General features: G+C 42.8%; 1 protein-coding gene across 1 annotated transcript; it reads right to left on the bottom strand.

Moving 5' to 3' along the window:
• Window positions 1–5,823: 5,823 nt before the first annotated feature.
• On the bottom strand, window positions 5,824–18,897 carry LOC120045389 (vesicular glutamate transporter 1-like). Its single transcript, XM_038990263.1, has 13 exons — window positions 18,884–18,897; window positions 15,293–15,545; window positions 13,730–13,848; window positions 13,235–13,349; window positions 12,787–12,874; window positions 12,388–12,474; window positions 11,424–11,566; window positions 10,279–10,428; window positions 9,891–10,023; window positions 9,049–9,159; window positions 6,944–7,071; window positions 6,510–6,579; window positions 5,824–6,110 (listed from the first exon to the last, which is right to left on the bottom strand). The coding sequence occupies exons 1-13, from the start codon at window positions 18,895–18,897 to the stop codon at window positions 5,824–5,826; spliced, it is 1,698 nt and encodes a 565-aa protein (XP_038846191.1).
• Between the last annotated feature and the right edge of the window lie 2,216 nt (window positions 18,898–21,113).

Raw genomic sequence — 21,113 nt, 5'->3', positions numbered from 1 at the left:
TCAATAGATGGAGAATAAATAGGTAGAGCTTATAAGTAATACGACACCTCGCATCTGGAGAGAAGGGTTCTTTGCCTGTTAGCAGCCAAACCAGAGGGAAAGGAAAGCAGGGGGTGAAGAAGGGAAAGTTGTGGGCTGACAGAGTGGGAAGCAGACGAGCAGGAGGCTTTGTGTAATATACCGTTTTTTCATTAAGCATTTGTTTAAAGGTCATTTCACGATTCACATTCACATACAAACCTGAACAGGCTCAAAGAGAGTATATAATGTAATGTTAAAAAATTCTGTTGAATAATTTGTAATAATGTTGATAGTAGTAGTAACGATAATATTAATAATATAGTAATAATAACATTGTATTCTAGCTTTTTTTTCACAATATTTTTTCACATTAATATGTTTTTGAACATATACAATTGTACATTTTACAGGAAAGAACTAAACAAAAAGAAAATAAACAAACATTCAAAAAGACAACAGTAAAATCCCTAACAGTTATTATTCTTATTTTCCTGGAATGTGATTTTTATTTTTTATTGTTTACAGTATCGCCATATGGACTTAAGCAAATTCTCCAGTCAAAGCATCGGACCTGGGTCAAATACAAAAGTAAAAAAACTGTTAAATACTTGAGCTGCTCTTGAGTTAGTTTGCTTGTTGCAAAAGAGTCAATGGAATAGTCCCAAAAGTGCCAACTCCAAGCTAAATCAAGGGCACCTCAAATACCTTCAAGTTTTTGACATACAGTATGTACTTGATCCAAGTGATACCCCTCTCTGCTTTACCAATGAAAACGTGGGCTTTATCTTTGGGCTATGAGGCTCACTAAACAACTCACAACACTTACCAGTAAAATTATTATTTATGTACAGTGTCAGACATAATTATGTACAGTGACATTCATAATTCATTATTTATTGCTTTTTGACTAAATGTGTAAAAATCACTAGCCTACAGATGTTTCTAAGTAGTAAAACTCCAGTGCAGACTACAATATAAAGGAAGGAATTGAAGAGAGAGATATTCCTCCATAGGAGAGAGATCTCGGTTCCCCTTCTCTGCTCTGTATGAACACCAGGGTCGTGTTCATTAGGGCGCAAGAATGAGCATTTCTTGTAGGATAAGTCCAGGTAGTTCCTCCCTGTTTCAATCCGTTTTTTCCCGTTTGGTGCCTAATGAACACGGCCCTGCAGGAGAGGGAGCCTGGGGCTCCATCAATCCCATGGTTGACATGCACTGTCAGCAATCGACTGGTACATAGCTTCATGCACCATTTTGCCCTTCAAAGCAGTCACTATTTGATTGGTTCGAATGAGTGATTGATAGGGTCGTGGTGGGCGCTCGTTGGGATCACGACACCATGGTCTCTCTCCCTCGGTGTGTTATTGCTTCGTGATGGCGGGCACAGGCTGGCGTGCGTGGGTTTTAGGCTCCTTGGTGCAAGCAAACAGCTTCTTCGGTGAGAGCGCACTGACACTGCAATATATCAAGCGTGACCGTCCAGACAAAGTGGAAACCGATACAATGCTACAATACAATAACTTCCAGACTATTGGAGGTGGAGAATACAGTATATACTGAATGCAGACTTTTTAGCGTTTTACCCGATTGTGAATGTTCCTTTGCCAAAACACGTTCAGACAGCCATATATGACGTGAAACAGATCATAAATGTCCTGAAGAGTCCAACAAATATATGTGAAATATGTACCATATACTGTACTTCTTCACTGTATTTTGTAGAGCTTGGATTGGATGGAGATTCTGTGTTGGTCTTTGAAGCAACTATTCTTCTCATCCATCTCTTCCCATCTCAATTGACAATCATTTTCAACCAGGCAGACAGGTTAGGCCTAATATATACAATTCGTTGACATGATAGACTGTAAAAGCGTGCTTATCGAAGTGACACTGTGGAAGCAATACTGAACGGACTGAAGATACTTCATTGTGACCAGTATGCAAGTCAATAACTTAGAATTTTAAAACTGCCTTTCACCAGATTAAGCAAACCAATGTTACAGCACAAAATACTGTGCTTTATTGGCACAAGTAATATATTTTTCTTAAAAGTATGAACATTATCATGGATGGAATTCACATTTTGCTCTGAATTAATTTAGCTTTCAAGGACGTTAGCCGCCAGATAGTGATGATATACATGGCCATCTGTTGTAGCTACATCTACTGGTAGTCGTGTAACAAAAACTGTAACAAAAATCAGGCTCATACTCATTATGAAATAAAACCAGACTGACGACCCACATGGTGGGTTATAATAAACACATTGTTAATGAAAGTAACCAAACTAGGCCCAAAAATAACCCTCTTCAATAAGAGGTGTAATACCACTATCGACATAAATAAATACTAAAATGCTCTTAGTGAGCCTGTCACACACACGGTGCACAAACACAAAACACACTCACATGGAGTGCATTCAGAAAGTATTCAGACACCTTCCCTTTTTACACATTTTGCTACGTTGCAGCCTCATTCTAAAATGGATTGAATAAAAAATCCTTATCAATCTACACACAATACCCCATAATGACAAAGCAGGTTTTTAGAGATTTTAGAACTATTTACATAAGTATTCAGACCCTTTATTATGAGACTCTAAATTGAGCTCAGGTGCATCCTGTTTCCATTGATCATCCTTGAGATGTTTCTACAACTTGATTGGAGTGTCACGATCGTCGTAAGCATACTCGGACCAACGTGCAGCGTGATCTGGGTTCCACATGTTTATTGAGTGAAACGCACAAAAAACAATAAAGAATCAAATCAAATCAAATATTCTTTGTCACATACACATGGTTAGCAGATGTTAATGCGAGTGTAGCGAAATGCTTGTGCTTCTAGTTCCGACAATGCAGTAATAACCAACAAGTAGTCTAACCTAACAATTTCACAACAACTACCTTATACACACAAGTGTAAAGGGATGAAGAATATGTACATAAAAATATATGAATGAGTGATGGTACAGAACAGCATAGGCAAGATGCAGTAGATGGTATAGAGTACAGTATATACATATGAGATGAGTAATGTAGGGTATGTAAACATTATATTAAGTGGCATTGTTTAAAGTGGCTAGTGATACATTTTTTACATACATTTTTCCATTATTGAAGTGGCTGGAGTTGAGTCAGTATGTTGGCAGCAGCCACTCAATGTTAGTGGTGGCTGTTTAACAGTCTGATGACCTTGAGATAGAAGCTGTTTTTCAGTCTCTCGGTCCCTGCTTTGATGCACCTGTACTGACCTCGCCTTCTGGATGATAGCGGGGTGAACAGGCAGTGGCTCGGTTGGTTGTTGTCCTTGATGATCTTTATGGCCTTCCTGTGACATCGGGTGGGGTAGGTGTCCTGGAGGGCAGGTAGTTTGCCCCCGGTGATGCGTTGTGCATACCTCACTACCCTCTGGAGAGCCTTACGGTTGTGGGTGGAGCAGTTGCCCTACCAGGTGGTGATACAGCCCGACAGGATGCTCTCGATTGTGCATCTGTAGAAGTTTGTGAGTGCTTTTGGTGACAAGCTGAATTTCTTCAACCTCCTGAGGTTGAAGAGGCGCTGCTGCGCCTTCTTCACCACGCTGTCTGTGTGGGCGGACCATTTCAGTTTGTCCATGATGTGTACGCCGAGGAACTTAAAACTTTCTACCCTCTCCACTACTGTCCCGTCGATGTGGATAGGGGGGTGCTCCCTCTGCTGTTTCCTGAAGTCCACGATCATCTCCTTTGTTTTGTTCACGTTGAGTGCAAGGTTATTTTCCTGACACCACACTCCGAGGGCCCTCACCTCCTCCCTGTAGGCCGTCTCGTCGTTGTTGGTAATCAAGCCTACCACTGTAGTGTCGTCTGCAAACTTGATGATTGAGTTGGAGGCGTGCATGGCCACGCAGTCGTGGGTGAATAGGGAGTACAGGAGAGGGCTCAGAACGCACCCTTGTGGGGCCCCAGTGTTGAGGATCAGCGGGGTGGAGATGTTGTTACCTACCCTCACCACCTGGGGGCGGCCCCTCAGGAAGTCCAGTAACCAGTTGCACAGGGCGGGGTCGAGACCCAGGGTCTCGATCTTGATGACAAGTTTGGAGGGTACTATGGTGTTAAATGCTGAGCTGTAGTCGATGAACAGAAACGTGCCGAAACGTGACGTAAATGCAGTTGCTCACAGGCAACAACACGAAAACAAGATCCCACAAAACACAGTGGGTAAATGGCTGCCTAAATATGATCTCCAATCTGAGACAACGATAAACAGCTGCCTCTGATTGGGAACCATACCAGGCCAACATAGAAATAAAACACCTAGACAAGAACACCACCCCTAGTCACACCCCGACCTAACCAAAATAGAGAATAAAAAGGCTCTCTATGGTCAGGGCGTAACATGGAGTCCACCTATGGGAAATTAAATTGATTGGAAATCATTTGGAAAGGCACACGCCTGTCTATATAAGGTCCCACAGTTGACAGTGCATGTCAGAGCAAAAACCATGAGGCCTGAAGGAATTATCCGTCGAGCTCCGAGAAAGGATTGTGTCGAGGAACAGATCTGGGTAAGGGTACCAAAACATTTCTGCAGCATTGAAGGTCCCCAAGAACACAGTAGCCTACATCATTCTTAAATGGAATATGTTTTGAACCACCAAGACTCTTCCTAGAGTGGTCACTCTGACAGACCTAAAGAGTACCTCTGTGGAGATGGGAGAACCTTCCAGAAGAACATCCATCTCTGCAGCACTCCACCAATCAGGCCAGACGGAAGCCACTCCTCAGTAAAAGGCACCATGACAGCCCGCTTGGAGTTTGCCAAAAGGCACGTAAAGAAATCTCACACCATGAGAAACAAGATTCTGTGGTCGGATGAGACCAAGATTGAACTCTTTGGCCTGAATGCCAAGCGTCACGTCTGGAGGAAACCTGGCACCATCCCTACGGTGAAGCATGGTGGTGGTGGCAGCATCATGCTGCGGGGATGTTTTTCAGAGGCAGGGACTGGGAGGGAAAGATGAACAGAGCAAAGTACAGAGAGATCCTTGATGAAAACCTGCCCCAGAGCGCTCAGGACCACAGATTGGGGCAAAGGTTCACCTTCCAACAGGACAAAGACCCTAAGCACACAGCCAAGACAATGCAGGAGTGGCTTTGAGACAAGTCTCTGAATGTCCTTGAGTGGTCCAGCCAGAGCCTGGACTTGAACCCGTTTCAAACATCTCTGGAGAGACCTGAAAATAGCTGTGCAGCGACATCTAACCTGACAGGGCTTGAGAGGATTTGCAGAGAAGAATGGGAGAAACTCCCCAAATACAGGTGTGCCAAGCTTGTAGTGTTATACCCAAGAAGACTCAAGGCTGTAATCGTTGCCAATAGTGCTTCAACAAAGTACTGAGTAAAGGGTCTGAATACTTATATAAATGTGATATCAGTTTTTTATTTGAAATACATTTGCAAAAATTCTAAAAACTTGTTTTTGCTTTGTCATTATGGGTTATTGTGTGTAGATTAATGAGGGGGGAAAACGATTTAATCCATTTTAAAATAAGGCTGTAACATAACAAAATGTGGAAAAAGTTAGGGGTCTGAATACTTTCCGAAAGCACTGTACAGACGCTTAGTACATGGCTCATCCTCTTTCCGCTGTTGTACAATCTTTTTCAGTTCTCCGTAAATAACACTTTGGTCCTCCCCTTCTTCCACTCCTCACCCTCATCCCAGCCACCCACCCCACCTCTTTTCAAGTTCCTGTGCCAAAAGGAAACTATCTACTCTTTCTGTCTGCTACCCCACTCTGTAACTCCTACCTGTAAGTCCCTCTATGTTAGCTCCCTGTCTTCCTCTCCTCCGTATAGGTAGCTATTGGTTCCTGGTGGTTGTACTAACTCCTCAGTCTTATCCCAGTCCGAGACCCAGGTTCCTGCGCCTCCTCCTCCTCCGTTGGGATCCTGAGCTTGGATCGTTGCTCCGTAGCCTCCTTCTCCGCTAGTACGGTACAACTCCTCTGTCTCATTGGCCAGCTCATCCTCATCCAGAATTCCACACTTCTCATCGCTAAGTTGCTCGGGCTCTGCCCACCACTGCTTTTCTCCGGAGGCAAAAAGTCCTAGAATACAAAAGACAAATTAAATAATTCTTCCCAAAACTATACTTACTTTGACTTGGATCTAGATTATGCAGTTCAACTCTAAAGTGTTGCATGCCTAGTTAAATAAAGGGTAAATAAAAATAAATGAATACAAATTAATATAAGGAATAAAAAAAATTGGGAACAAACTTAATTATATGTTAATATTAGGACAATATGGAATACAATCGTGCAAGAGCGAATATCAATACAATACATGTTTGATTTTCAATTAATAATCTAGCTTGCTCGTCATACAATTGAAACACATTCATTTACTTCAGGGTCAATTCAAACAATTGTTGCATCATTATACAGCTTCATTATGATGGGCGACGATAGGGGAGGGGGGGAAAAGAAAACAGACAGAATACATACCATAGAATATAACACCACCGTAATGAACGAGTGCAGCAATGAGAAACACATACTGCCACTCTTCCCGCGACTAAGGCGAGAGAGGGAGGGAGAAAGATAAAGAGGAGTTATATTGTCACGTGCAGAAGTACAGTGAAATACCTAATGTGATTGATAGACGGCGGGATAAAGAGTGAGAGGGTGTGCGTGTGCGTGTGCGTTTGTGTGTGTGTGTGTGTGTGTGTGTGTGAGGGAGAGAGAAAATAAAAAGAGAATGAATGGGAGTGAGAGAAATAAACTAAAACAAGTGATAAAAGAGGGATGAATATTGAGTAAGAATGTGTATCTATTATCCCTCCATAGATAATGATTTATATGATGTGTGATAGTTAGTAATGGGTATGCAGTAGGCAGTGTGCTGTATGGTGTAATGTAGAAGCAGAGTCATTTGGTACCTTATGTTTGGTCATGGCACCAACAATGAGCGGGCACACCATGCCAGACAGAGTGCCCACCCCGTTGGAGATGCCCATGAGGATACTGGCATAGCGGGGAGCAATGTCCAGGTGGTTCACATTGAAGCCTAATGGGGAAACAGAGAGAAAGGTCCCCAATAAATTGTTGTTGTCATTGTTGTTGTTGTTGTACCGACACAGACCATCAACTTTCAAGAAGTATGATATAATAGTAGCCAAACTCTACAGTATGTCAGATAGCAAAGACAATCCCCTAAATAACTGAGCTTGAGAGATTATGCAATTCTCTACGGACAATTCAAGGTTAGCTGTTCTGCTGACGGAGCTTATCCGTTTCTGTGAGGAGCTGGAGTGAACTCTCTGATCTGTTGCGTGAGAAACCTGCCAAAACCTGTCTTGAGGAGAGAATAACAGAAGACTGAGAGGTATGTGGACACCTCTTCAAATTAGTGGATTCGACTATTTCAGCCACTCCCGTTGCTGACAGGTATACAAAATCAAGCACACAGCCATGACATTTCCATAGACAAACGTTGGCAGTAGAATGGCCCGTGCTGAAGAGCTCAGTGACTTCCAATGTGGCGCCTTCATAGGATGCCACCTTTCCAACAAGTCAGTTTGTCAAATTTCTGCGCTGCTAGAGCTGCCACGGTCAACTGTAAGTGCTGTTATTGTGAAGTGGAAATGTCTAGGAGCAACAACGGCTCAGCTGCAAAGTGGTAGGCCACACAAGTTCACAGAACGGAACTGCCGAGTGCAGAAGCACGTAACGTGTAAAAATCGTTTGTCCTCGGTTGCAACACTCACTACCGAGTTCCAAACTGCCTTTGGAAGCAATGTCAGCACAATAACTGTTCTTTAGGAGCTTTATGAAATTGGTTTCCATGGCCGAGCAGCCGCACACAAGCCTAAGATCACCATGCGCAATGCCAAGCGTCGGCTGGAGTGGTGTAAAGCTCGCCGACATTAGACTCTTGAGCAGTGGAAACGCGTTCTCTGGAGTGATGAATCTCGCTTCACCATCGGCAGTCCGACGGACGAATCTGGGTTTGGCGGATGCCAGGAGAACGCTACCTGCCCCAATGCATAGGGCCAACTGTAAAGTTTGGTGGAGGAGGAATAATGGTCTGGGGCTGTTTTTCATGGTTTGGGCTAAGCCCCTTAGTTCCAGTAAAGGGAAATATTTGTATTTATTATTATTTATTTATTTATTACTCATTTTTCTCCCCAATTTTGTGGTATCCAATTGGTAGTTACAGTCTTGTCTCATCGCTGCAACTCCCATACGGACTCGGGAGAGGCGAAGGTCAAGAGCCGTGCGTCCTCCGAAACACAACCCAACCAAGCTGCACTGCTTCTTGATACAATGCCCACTTAACCCGGAAGCCAGCCACACCAATGTGTCGGAGGAAACACCGTACACCTGGCGACCATGTCAGCTTGCACTGCGCCCGGCCCACCACAGGAGTCGCTAGTGCGCGATAGGACAAGGACTTCCCTGCCGACCAAACCCTCCCCTAACCCGGACAACGTTGGGCCAATTGTGCGCCGCCCCATGGGTCTCCCGGTCGCGGCCGGCTGCAACAGAGCCTAGTAAAGGGAAATCACTACAGCATACAATAACATTGTAGACAATTCTGTGCTTCCAACTTCGTGACAAGAATTTCAGGAAGGCCCTTCCTGTTTCAGCATGACAATGCCCCTGTGCACAAAGCGAGGTCCATACAGAAATGGTTTGTCAAGATTGTTGTGGAAGAACTTGACTGGCCTGCACAGAGCCCTGACCTCAACCCCATCGAACACCTATGGGATGAATTGGAACGCCAAGCCAGGCCTAATCACCCAACATCAGTGCCCAACATCACTAATTCTCTTGTGGCTGAATGGAAGTCCCTGCAGCAATGTTCCAACATCTAGTGGAAGCCTTCCCAGAAGAGTGGAGGCTGTTTAAGCAGCAAAGGGGGACCAACTCCATACTAATGTCCATGATTTTGGAAGGAGATGTTTGACAAGCATGTGTCCACATACTTTTGGCCATATAGTGTATATGAGAGATATGTAAAAGATAACAACCAAAGTCTCACCTGAAATAGCGAACCCACTGAAGCCCACAGCCAGAACCAAAAAGGTGATAGCCACAACTTTCGTATGAGAAAACCCGACCACTAGCAGCAGGGTGGCTTCCATTCCGAAACCTATCACGAGAAAGTTAAGACACATAAACAAATATGGAGGAAGTCAAGAATCAAGGTAGCATTCTTTCAATACTCAGGTAAATGAACGGGGATAAAACAGCACACGAAGACAGTGGTGAAACTTGATAGAGGATATTCTTCTTTAAGATTTTTTTTATTTTGTTTCCTTCTAGTTAAAAGGTATTGAGTGCAGTCTGCCCGAAATGTGGCTCTATGTGGTTCAGCTTCCCACAGTGATATAGATATGTATACGCTTCTCATTCCCCTCACTCCTGTATTCTCTGCAGTTCAAAAATAGTCTACTGTGGCAAGCAATGCTGCGTTACTGTAAGTCATCATTTGCCTTATGCAGTGATCGTTTCCTCACGCACCGACTGGACACCATGGTTACTACAAAACGAGGTGTTGTATTTTCCAAGTAAATATCTCTCTTACATTTTTTGGTGAAACTTTTTTTACCTTCTATTTTTCCTTCTAGCTGAGTAGTTTTGTTCATGTAAAAGTAGTCTTTGGTTATATATGACAAAACTGGCACGAGCGGTCAATGAACGGCTGATACGAACAAACCAATAATCTTTCACGGTTCTTAAAAAGCAACACTTGATAGCTAATCACTAAATCAAAGACATGTCTTGCCCTGTCGCCTGCTTCTGCCGCCTGCTTCTGGCTTTTCCCTCCTCCTCTTTCCTTCCTCTTCTTTTCCACCTTCTCTTTTCACCCTCCTCTCTTACCTCCGCAGTTCATCATCTTCCGGACGTTGGTGGTGCTCATGATTTTGTTTGTGCGCAGGTAGTCAGCCAGCTGGCCACCGATCGGCACGATGATGGTCATCACTAGATGGGGGAGAGCCGACACCAAGCCCACCTGGGATGAGAGGTGGAGGGGTGGATAGGAGGTGGCCAGAGGGTGGAGGATATTTTTTAGTACTGTACAACAAATAAAACCAGTCTTAGAGGAGCATAACAGTACTTGTTAGTAGTCCTCATAAGAAAAGCTAAAAAGGCCATTTGTGCACCCCGGGATCACACAACCCTGGGTTCACATAGGGCCACATAAACCTGCACCAGCACAGTACTAGCTCTAGGCCAGATTTACATGGATATTCCTTGTCTTAGTCACCTTGCTAATCTCAAACCCAAACACTTCTTCAAAGTATGCAGGTTGGCTGATGAGGAGCAAGTAGAAGGTCCAGCTTCTACAGAAATTGGCCACGATGATGGCGTAGACTGGCATCGAAGTGAAAAAGGCTCTCCAAGGCGTGTTCCATTTCTAGAAGGACCAGAGAACATTCAATTTACAGTAAGGAGGCAGGCAAAAGTGCATGGTAAAATACAAATAAAACATTGAGTAGATACTGGACAGAATACCGAATACAAGATACCGACATTAGAATACAAGATACCGACATTAAAATGTTTTGCGTATTATGACCAAATCATTCTAAATTATCTAAAATGTATTGTGTATCTCAACAAAGTCACTTACAGATGAGTTGCAAATGATGTGAGAAAAATGCTACTATACATATGTAGGATCTTAATTTTGAGCCAGTTTGCTACAGCAGGAAAATGATCCTGCAGCAACAGGAAATGTGAATTATTATGTGGTCTATAATAAATGTACATTTTTAGTAGGGGTTGATATATCTTTTGTTAGGGCAAATCAAGTCTGACATTTTAAAGTGGAAATTACACACTTTAGAAGCCTTTTTAAACATTGAATACTCTACAAGCTTGCATTTCCTGTTGTGCAGGAAAATAATTCTCAGCAACAAAAGAGTGATCAAATTAAGATCCTACATCTGTAAATACCATGACTTGCATGGGATTTGTGCCATTTGTGCTAGCATTTGGAAACAGTGCCAGGGAAACTAAACCAAAGCATGGATTGCTGTCATACTTTGTCCATAGATTGCTTACAGGGGTAAGGAGACCAACGTGTCATTTTGTAATTTGAGTGAACTATCACTTTACAGCTTTTGTAACAGCCACCACATTGAGACCAGGGTTGATCGTGATCATCTTATCATGATTCCATTGTGTGTTCTAAAAGACACCATATCCCCTATATAGTGCACTACTTTTGGCCATAGCATGCCACTTCAGATGAAGTGAAATATTAGTTTAAAGGCTCAAAACCCCTAAATCACATCGTCAGAACACAGCAATGAGGGGCCATGAAAAGTGGATCTGCAGAGGAAGTGAAACAAAGTGATGTTTAGCTTAGAAGCGAGTTAGTGGATAGTAGAATTGGTGTAGACTAACCGTAACAGGTGTAGAGTTAGCGGCTGACATTCCGATAGCCTCCTCAATGTATTTCCGCTCCTGTTCTGTGATGGTGGGGTGGGCTGCCGGGCTCTCGTACGACACCAGGATCCAAAAGAGATACCAGAAGATCCCAAAGCTGCCTGGGAGGTGGAAGGTAGAGTGGAACGAGTGGAGAGAAAAGAGTAAGAATAGAGAAAATTAGGTTTCTTAAAGCTAGGACAGACTGAGGGTCAGAGCTACAGTGCATACGTTTCACAACCAATTCATAAGCCTTTGTAGCATTTGCATACTTGAACTGAACAGAAGGATTGTTCACTTTTGCACCGCTAACCAATACAATCCATTTCCACTAGCATTGCTACATTCTCCAAAAATGCTAGCCAGGAGATTTAGGACTTTGCTAAATACCCAGATAACCAGGGTTGTGGTCAATTCCATTTCAATTCAGGAAGTACACTAAAATTCAAACTCTCTTCAATGCTTTTCAATAAGGAAGAATGTGAATTTAAATTGGAGTTTGGTCCACATTTTGAATTGACTGGAGTTTAAATGGAATTGACCACAACCCTGCAGCGAACTTTTTAAAACGGTTTGGAGGAAACAACCACAGTCGAAGATAAGCTTAACTTCACATAAAAGTGAACTACACATGTAGGATCTTAATCTGAGCCATTTTGCTAAAGCAGGAATATAATCCTGCAGCAAGAGGAAATGTGTATTATTATGACGGTTGTAATTAATGGACATTTTTGTAGGGGTTGAAAGATTTTTTGTAAGGGGAAATCAGTTCAAATTTCAAAGTGAAAATTACAAATTTCAGAAACCTTTTTAAACCTTAAATACACTACAAGTTTAAAATGTCCTGCATTGCGGGAAAGTTCTCCTGCAACAGGGTGATACAATTAATATCATACACCTGTATCACTTTAAGTTGGGAACAGTTATGACAGAGGTTACTAACCATAAACATAGAAAACAGATGACCACCCTGAATACTGGACTAGAACTCCAGCCAGTGGCATGGCTATCACGGCTCCTGCATAGGACCCTGAGATACAGAGGCAGACACACTCAAACATGAGTGAGACAGAAAGGTCAGTCATATGGAAGTGCACATCAATAAACAACATTGCTTTGGAACTAGAACTACTATCTTGAGCAATCCTAGCATGATTATTAATGATTACAATGGTATAAATAGTCAAAGTAGATGTTGAGATGGTTCCAGTCATATAGGGTCATGGAGAATTAAGTCATCGCAATAAGTTATATTAATTGTAGTAGAGAGCACAACTGTGACCCTTTGTAGTGCCCAGACAAAGACAGGAGAGAGGATGACAGAAGAGTGAGTTGACCTCACCACAAAACGCTGTCGTGGCCAATCGACTTCTTTCAAGAGGTGGGGCCCATTTTGCCCAGATGCCGTGGCACGCTGGGTATGAAACACCCTGCGAGAGAAAGAATTACAGTTAAGTGACCAGGAACTTTTCATATTTGCAGTTATACTGAAAGGTTACTGACAACTGATTGTTTTCTCTATGGTGAACTGGCCACTGACCATGTCATAATTTATGAGGTTTTCTTTCTAATATGAAAATCTCCTAAAATCCATGACATCACTTCCTGGTGTAACTCTTTCTCTCATAAGGTGTTTCAGGTGAAATGCACTCTACACGAGAAATAAAACCTTCTCGTCATGTATGACACATGGCCAGTGACCAGTTCACCATAGAGAAAACAATCAGTTGTCAGCATAGTGAACACTGATGTATGCTAGGGAAAGCCATGGAAGCCAAGTAGCCAAGCACCTCCACGAGTCCTTGACATATCCTGACAAGGATAACACAGGCAATGTGAGTTCGTGCTGCCGAAGGGATCAACATATTCAGGCATGAGGTGGCCACTATGGCAAAGCCAAAGACTCTGCGTGATAGAGGAGAAAAAAGAGGGAATAGAATCAGATATGTACCTACACTCTTAGAAAAAAAAGTGCTATCTAGAACCTAAAAGGGTTCTTTGGCTGTACCAATAGGAGAACCCTTTTACCAGGAACCCTTATTGGTTCCAGATAGAAACCTTTTAGTTCCAGGTAAAACCCTTTTGGGTTCTTTTGGGTTCCATGTAGAACCCTTTCCACAGAGGGTTCTACATGGAACCCAAAAGTGTTATACCTGGAACCAAAAAGGGTTCTCTTATGGAGACAGCCAAAGAACCCTTTTGGAACCCTTTTTTCTAAGACTGTACAATAATAGTTATTGAAATATTCACCGCATATTATTCACATATAAGTATAAGCAGCTGACCTGTTGGCTGCAAATTTTTGACAGATGAATCCCCCGGGTATTTGGGTTACTATGTATCCCCAGAAAAATGACCCATGGATCATTCCAACCGTTTCTGGTTCCCAGTTGAACTGAGCTTTCTATGGAGAGATGGAGAGAGGGAGAAAAAACCGAAAGGAGAGTTCAAGGCAAAGAAATGGGAAGGGAAAAAATACATGTGAGATCGCTAAACCAAAGTAGGTGACCCTTATTACCACGCTTCAATGGTAATCATTAATCAAAGCCTTATCAACCCAATAAAAGACAAAGGTGACAATCAAACTATTTAATTGCGATTAGATTAACCTAGCAACTTTGAGAGCCACCACGTTTTCACTAGCTGTAACAATCCTCTTTTAGCTAGTGCAACATGGCATGCGTCTCGTGTTTGCTGGTCAATAAGGTCATTATCATTATCCATTTAGGAGAAGGAGGTAAACCCAAACCAACCAGATTGGTCCAACTCTCTGACTCTTTGAGAGCATGCAATACCATCACTGACAATAGAGATTCAGTCTCCCAAAAAGTCACACATATCACTCATGGAAACAAGAACCATAAAGGGTTTTTTGGCTTGTCCCTGTAGGAGAAACATTTTTGGTTTCTGGGAGAACCTTTCATCCAACAAAGAACACTCAAACGATGGAAAAGGTTCCATGAATACTGAACAAAAATATAAACACAACATGTGAAGTGTTGGTCCCAGTTTCATAAGCCTAAATAAAAGATCCCAGAAATGTTCCATACGTATAAAATGTGAATTTCTTTCAAATGTTGTGCACAAATATGTTTACATCTCTGCTAGTGAGCATTTATCCTTTGCCAAGATAATCCATCCACCTGAAAAGTGTGTCATATCATGAAGCTGATTAAACAGCATGATCATTACACAGGTGCACCTTGTGCTGGGGACAATAAAGGCTACTCTAAAATATGCAGTTTTGTCACACAACACAATGCCACGGATGTCTCAAGTTTTGAGGGAGCATGCAATTAGCATGCTGACTACAGGAATGTCCAACAGAGCTGTTGCCAGAGAACTGAATGTTCAATTCTCTACCATAAGCCACCTCCAACATCGTTTTAGAGAATTTGTCAGTACGTCCAGCCGGCCTCACAACCGCAGACTACGTGTAACCAAGCCAGCCCAGGGCCACCACATCCGGCTTCTTCACCTGTGGGATCGTCTGAGACCAGCCACCTGGACTGCTGATGAAATTGAGGAGTATTTATGTCTACAATAAAGCCCTTTTATGGGGAAAAACTCATTCTGATTGGCTGGGCCTGGCTCCCCAGTGGGTGAGCCTGTTCTCTCCCAGGCCCAACCATGGCTGCGCCCCTTCCCAGTCATGTGAAATCCATAGATTAGGGCCTAATAAATGTCTTTCAATTGACTGATTATCTTATATGAACTATAACTCAGTAAAATGGTTGAAATTGTTGCATGTTGCGTTTATATTTTTGTTCAGTATAGAACACTACCCGTCCTCAAATAACCCTTTTACAACCCTTTTTTTACTGTATATCTCTGACTCTTGGACTCACCACGAGGATTGGTTTGTCGCCCTTGTAGATGGTTTGGTTGTTGACCATGCTGACGATGGCCACGCCCAAGTTGCATCGGATGCCGAAAGAGATGCAGAAGCCCAGGCCGGAAAGGATGGCGATGATGTAGCGCCGTGGCAGGCCGAAGCAGGTGCAGTCCACCACGGGCATCTCCTTCTCCTCCACGATAACTGCCTGGCCCTCATCGGTGAGCTCGATGGTCTCGCCATTTTCCTGCCGCTTCTCTAGGATTCTGAGAACAAAGAGGAGAGAATATATACTGTATATATAGAGACAGTTGGCTTGTGACTTACAGCGACAGCTGTAACATACAGACGGCAAAGAGACATGATTCAGCAACATTGCACGGTCGAGAATTTTGTTGATATTAATTAAAAGTATTTGGAGACATATGTTACATTTACAAGTAACTGCCAAAATAAAGGAAACACCTACACAAAGTGTGTTAATAGGGCATTGGGGCACCACGAGCCACCAGAGCAGCTTCAATATGCCTTTGCATAGATTCTATAAGTGTCTGGAACTCTATTGGAGGGATGCGGCACCATTCTTCCACGAAAAAGTCCATAATTTGGTGTCTCAGGCACCGCTCCTGGGTTGAGATCTGGTTATTGAGATGATCATGGCATATGGTTTCCATCGTTTTCATGCTCATCAAACCATTCAGTGACCACTCGTGCCCTGTTGATGGGGGCATTGTCATCCTAAGTGAGCACAGCCATGGTAGCCAAAATAATGGGCAACTGGGGCTGCCCAGCATTTTTATACATGGCATGATGGTTAATTACTTAGGAATTGCTCAGGAACCACACCCGTGTGGAAGCACCTGCTTTCATTGTACTTTGTACCCTCATTTACTCAAGTGTTTCCTTTATTTTGGCAGTTACCTGCATATTCTTGTTAGCATCAGTCGGCGGTATGATTGTGTAGGTGTGTGTGTGTCTTCCATGCATCATTTTTTATTTTTTATGTTTTTAATTATCCGTTATTTTACCAGGTAAGTTGACTGAGAACACATTCTCATTTACAGCAACGACCTGGGGAATAGTTACAGGGGAGAGGAGGGGGATGAATGAGCCAATTGTAAACTGGGGATTCTTAGGTGACCATGATGGTTTGAGGGTCAGATTGGGAATTTAGCCAGGACACCGGGGTTAACACCCCTACTCTTACGATAAGTGCCATGGGATCTTTTAATGACCCATCCAAAAGACAGCACCCTACACAGGGCAGTCACTGCCCTGGGGTATTGGGATATATATTTTTTTTAGACTAGAGGAAAGAGTGCCTCCTTCTGGCCCTCCAAAACCACTTCCAGCAGCATCTAGTCTCCCATCCAGGGACTGACCAGGACCAACCCTGCTTAGTTTCAGAAGCAAACCATCAGTGGGATGCAGGGTGGTATGCTGCTGGCCAGTTATGCAAGTTATTTTGCATGGTATTAAAAGTCCATGAGGTTGTATTAATTGCTAATGTATTTTAATGGCTATGCTTGACAACATAAACATATTTCCATTGTGTAAAAATCAAGACTCATCCAAGACTGAGACTTTCCTTCCTGTAAACCTCTTTAAAAAATGTCAACCACCTCTGGCCACTTCAATGTCACCTTGGCCAAGCCATGGCTTGCAGTGATAAGGCCTTGGCTGGCAGGCTGTGGTACAGTAGAGCTAAAACCATGAGGTGAAAACAGTACTTGTCTCTTTGGCAGATCTCAAGGCCCACCCCGCTCTCTCCTGCTCTCTCCCGACTCATCCAGCTCACTGAGCAAACATGCTAACGACCTGTGCCAGCCTCCAGTCTGGGAAACATCAAATATGTATTCAGCCGAGGCACATCATCCATTAAGCATGAGATCTGCCCGGCCCCAGTGCGAGGCTGTACCTCTGCTGCAAGGCCAGGGAATATGGGGAGATGTGGGGGAGACTGAGGTTTCATATGCCCCTGCTTTATTTACATTCTGGTCATACGTATTTAATGCTCAAGTGATTAGGGGGAAGGAGAGCCATTGGTTAAGAGCAGACTGTAGGAAGCGGTAGAACACTAAACTGTCAATCAGTCAGTGGTGAAGCCAGTATTGTTTGAACTGCAAAGTTGACCGTTTCTCGTCTGAGGAATCAGACTATTGGCTTTGTATATATTTTAGCTAGTTGGGTATAGTTCTTGGGAATGGTAAAAAAAAAATGGGTACCGCCTTGAACCACACTTGTGATTTGATATGTTATACTTTTTTTTGCCCAGACCTTTTCATCCCTCCAAAATCTCACTTTTGTCATTTTACAGACGTATCAGAAACAACGTAATATGAAGTGGAAGGAGGAAACTGCTGTTTAAGGTAAAAAGCTTCACAGGAAACAGGGAAAGGTGATGCTTAGACGGGATGTCTCGCAAATATAGTCTCTGAAAACGGTACAGAAGACATTTTTTGATACATTTGTCCATATCAAGACAAAAGTATTTATCATACTGGGTCAATGCTCTGATATCCTTACCTACCAGACACTTAACCAGAATTTCAGAACCACCAGGGCAATATCTACTGAGACAGACTACCCAGGTCCTGTCAAACCCATGATAAATCAAGCTAGGGTAATCTACTGACAGTGTCACCAAAACAGTATGTAGACCAATGTCACAATGTCATAGCGATCTGTCACACAGCAGCACTGTCACTGGGCACAAAAGGTGTGTGTCTGTCACCCCATCAACATGCAAGGCCATTTTAGAAGGTGAGCTCCCTATGTGGAGGCTTGAGAGTGGTGCATGGGTAAAATAGATATGTCCTCTATTACACCTTTGAGAGCAAACTTTATACCATATTTGGCATCAAACTATAGTTCACAAACTGTGCATTGCAGCAAGTCGACAACTGCTGTGGTATGCGGAAACCTGTGTACGCCAACACATGGGAGGAAGCAACATCCACAAAACGGGTGCCACTACGGTAGCCTGGCTGACGCGTCCCACGTGACTTACATCGAGGGAGAGCTGTGACACGCTGGTCTGGACCGAAAGCCGTTTGATAATGCAATAGTCGCTCAGACATTGAGGGGATGTATTGATTAGTTCTCTCAAATGTATTTTTATTTTATTTATTTTTTTATCTTGGGGGGAGTTGAGACCTCTTGTTATTTGGATTTGAAAATCCAACCGTTGTAATGGAAGGGGACAGTGCTCGGGGGCTGTCCATGGCTGTGCGTGTGGGTTTGAGTGAGAAAGAGACGAAGGAGAACCAACCAGTAAAAGCACAGCACCCTTCATTATCGACGCAGTGTGCCGACAACATCAAAACAGCCTTTCCAGACTCTGAAGTCAGGAGGACTTTGAATTTGGTATCAGCCAGACTACCACTATGGTGCCTTTACCAATAACAGTTCACACAAGCAATGGCTCCAACATTCTTCGACATTGATTAAGTATTAATGACTTTCGCTGACGATTAATTATTCATATCTCCTCCTATTTCTGTCTTAGTGGGCCTCTCTTTCTTTCTATTCTTCCTGTCCCTCGTTCATCTTTTTGGTCTCGTCTCAGTCCCTGCCTCCCGTCCTCAATTCCCTCTCCTCTCACATTGTCACACCCATCTTGCACGACTGTTCTTCTAACACCAATTCCCCTTTCTGCGTCTTGAGAAATCACTCCCTGTCTAAACAAGATCGCATATAGAAGGACACATCTGTGCAGGTGAAACAATGTCCTTTTGATACCTGTCAGGTGTTTATGAAATGTGTTCAAGGTGAAACGTGCTCAACACTAGTCTTGCAAATAACCGCTGAAAAAGTGCTAGGAGCCAACTGTCCCATAGTAATGAAGTAGAAGACAGGCCAGTGCTCACTTTATATCATTGCAGCAGATGCTTAGATTTTTAAAATGCATTTCCTTTTCTGTCTTTTTTCCTCCATGTCTCAACTTCCGGTTGCCTTCGTCTGGCCCCGAGACGTATAGCCCTTTAAATCCTTGGCTCTTCACTAACTCCTCTCGTTTTGACTCTCTAAATAATATCACACAAACTGACAGAATGATACGTACCTGTGTAGTAAATGTGGATGTCTTTCTGCACAAAACTCTTTGAGACATATTACAGGAGAGGAAATGAAATAGAGGTCAATGACTCTGAATACTTGTTCACTGGTTTGTCCAATGAGTATACTAGGTTCTCTCCAACTTAATCTCTTAATTCATTCGTCAAGGACACTGACGTGAGGACAGTTCAGCATTGCAGTTCAGAGTTCAATCAACAGGTTAAGATGATTGAAGAATCAGTTGTAATGTACATGAGGAGTAGGACTAGATCTGGGAAGCAACTAGAATGGGAATTGTTTTCAAGATACCATACCACCTGAATATGACACAGACCCTCTTGATATGAAGTTGCAGACTTCTGAATACACAATGGAATAGTGAAGTCACTTGTTGAGAAAAATGTGAAATGGCATAGGAAAACCTTTCAACACAGAGTGAAAAGTAAGCGGAGGGCAATGGAACTCTCTCTTGAATAATACAATCATAGATTTAGAAATTAAAATACATCTCTATGAATACAATAACCAAACATCTTCTCTCAACAATCCACACACTGTACTGGGCCAAAATGAGCTTCAGAAACATTCAGCAATTTTTAATTTGGTTTATGAAAACTCAGCTCTAAACTCACAAAAGATGGCTGATTGGTGACTGATAATATTTTGTGAAAATGACATGACATCACATGGTCACAAAACACTGGCTACTTCCCACATGGCACAGACATCAATTCAACATCTATTCCACGTTGGTTCAAAGGACTTTAATTGAAATGACGTGGAAACAACTTTGATTCAACCAGTGTGTGTGCCCAGTGGGTTGTGTTAATAAGACAAACTATACCGCAGACACAAGTTAATCTGCAGAAAATGTCCCAGAGTATTATCACCATGTGGGCAAGGGACTCAGCCTTAAGAATTTGAATTGCATTCAGCAGCTAAATGTGATATTGTTAAGACCCCGATGCTTGACAAAACAGCTGGATCTAACTATATACTCTCTGTCTTGAGGACAATGTCAGTCCAGAGTATCTGAAATATAAAAAGCAGTTATAGATAAGTCATTATGCAACTGTTCATACAATGTTTTGTAAGTTACGAATTATGACATGGATTGGTAATATCAAATTAGGGGCACTGCACTTCAATTGTTATTATACTACAAGATGAGACACTCTCTCGTCCTTTCTAAAAGTTCTAAAAACAAAGATACTGTAGTTCTAGGCAAAAGCCTCCATTTAATGCCACCTCTTTGTGTTTGAAACTTGCAGAGAGCAATGTCACGTTAAAGGAAAATTCCACCCAAAAACGTATATTTTGGTATTTGTTTCTGTCACGTTCCTGACCTGTTTTCTGTTGTTTTGGTTGTGTTTAGTTGGTCAGGGCGTGAGTTGGGGTGGGTATTCTATGTTGTGTGTCTAGTTCGTCTGTTTCTGTGTTCAGCCTAATATGGTTCTCAATCAGAGACAGCTGTCAATCGTTGTCCCTGATTGAGAATCATATAAAGGTGGCTTGTTTTGTGTTGGGGATTGTGGGTGGTTATGTCCTGTCTCTGTGTTTGTGGTCTGCACCAGCTAGGACTGTGACGGTATGTTCTTTTGTTATTTTGTATAGTGTATTGTTTTGTGTTGATTAAATTCATTATGGAAAATTACCACGCTGCGTATTGGTCCTCTGATCCTTCTCGCCTCTCCTCGTCTGAGGAGGAGGACGACTTAGACTGCCGTTACAGTTTCATTCGTCCATGGTTGACATAGCCTAAAATGTTTTGTTTGTCA

This window comes from Salvelinus namaycush, chromosome 4, assembly GCF_016432855.1.
Source record: "Salvelinus namaycush isolate Seneca chromosome 4, SaNama_1.0, whole genome shotgun sequence".
NCBI lineage: Eukaryota > Metazoa > Chordata > Actinopteri > Salmoniformes > Salmonidae > Salvelinus > Salvelinus namaycush.
The sequence above is the reverse complement of the archived record's forward strand: the minus strand, read 5'-3'. Positions and strand labels throughout refer to the sequence as shown.

What these genes read in the sequence shown, in the direction of transcription:
- LOC120045389 (XM_038990263.1), bottom strand. An exon ending in GCGACAAACCAATCCTCGTG is followed by an intron (nt 13,849 to 15,292) that starts GTGAGTCCAAGA and finishes ATCTCTCCATAG; the next exon opens with AAAGCTCAGTTCAACTGGGA. An exon ending in TATGTCAAGGACTCGTGGAG is followed by an intron (nt 12,875 to 13,234) that starts GTGCTTGGCTAC and finishes TTTCTCTCGCAG; the next exon opens with GGTGTTTCATACCCAGCGTG.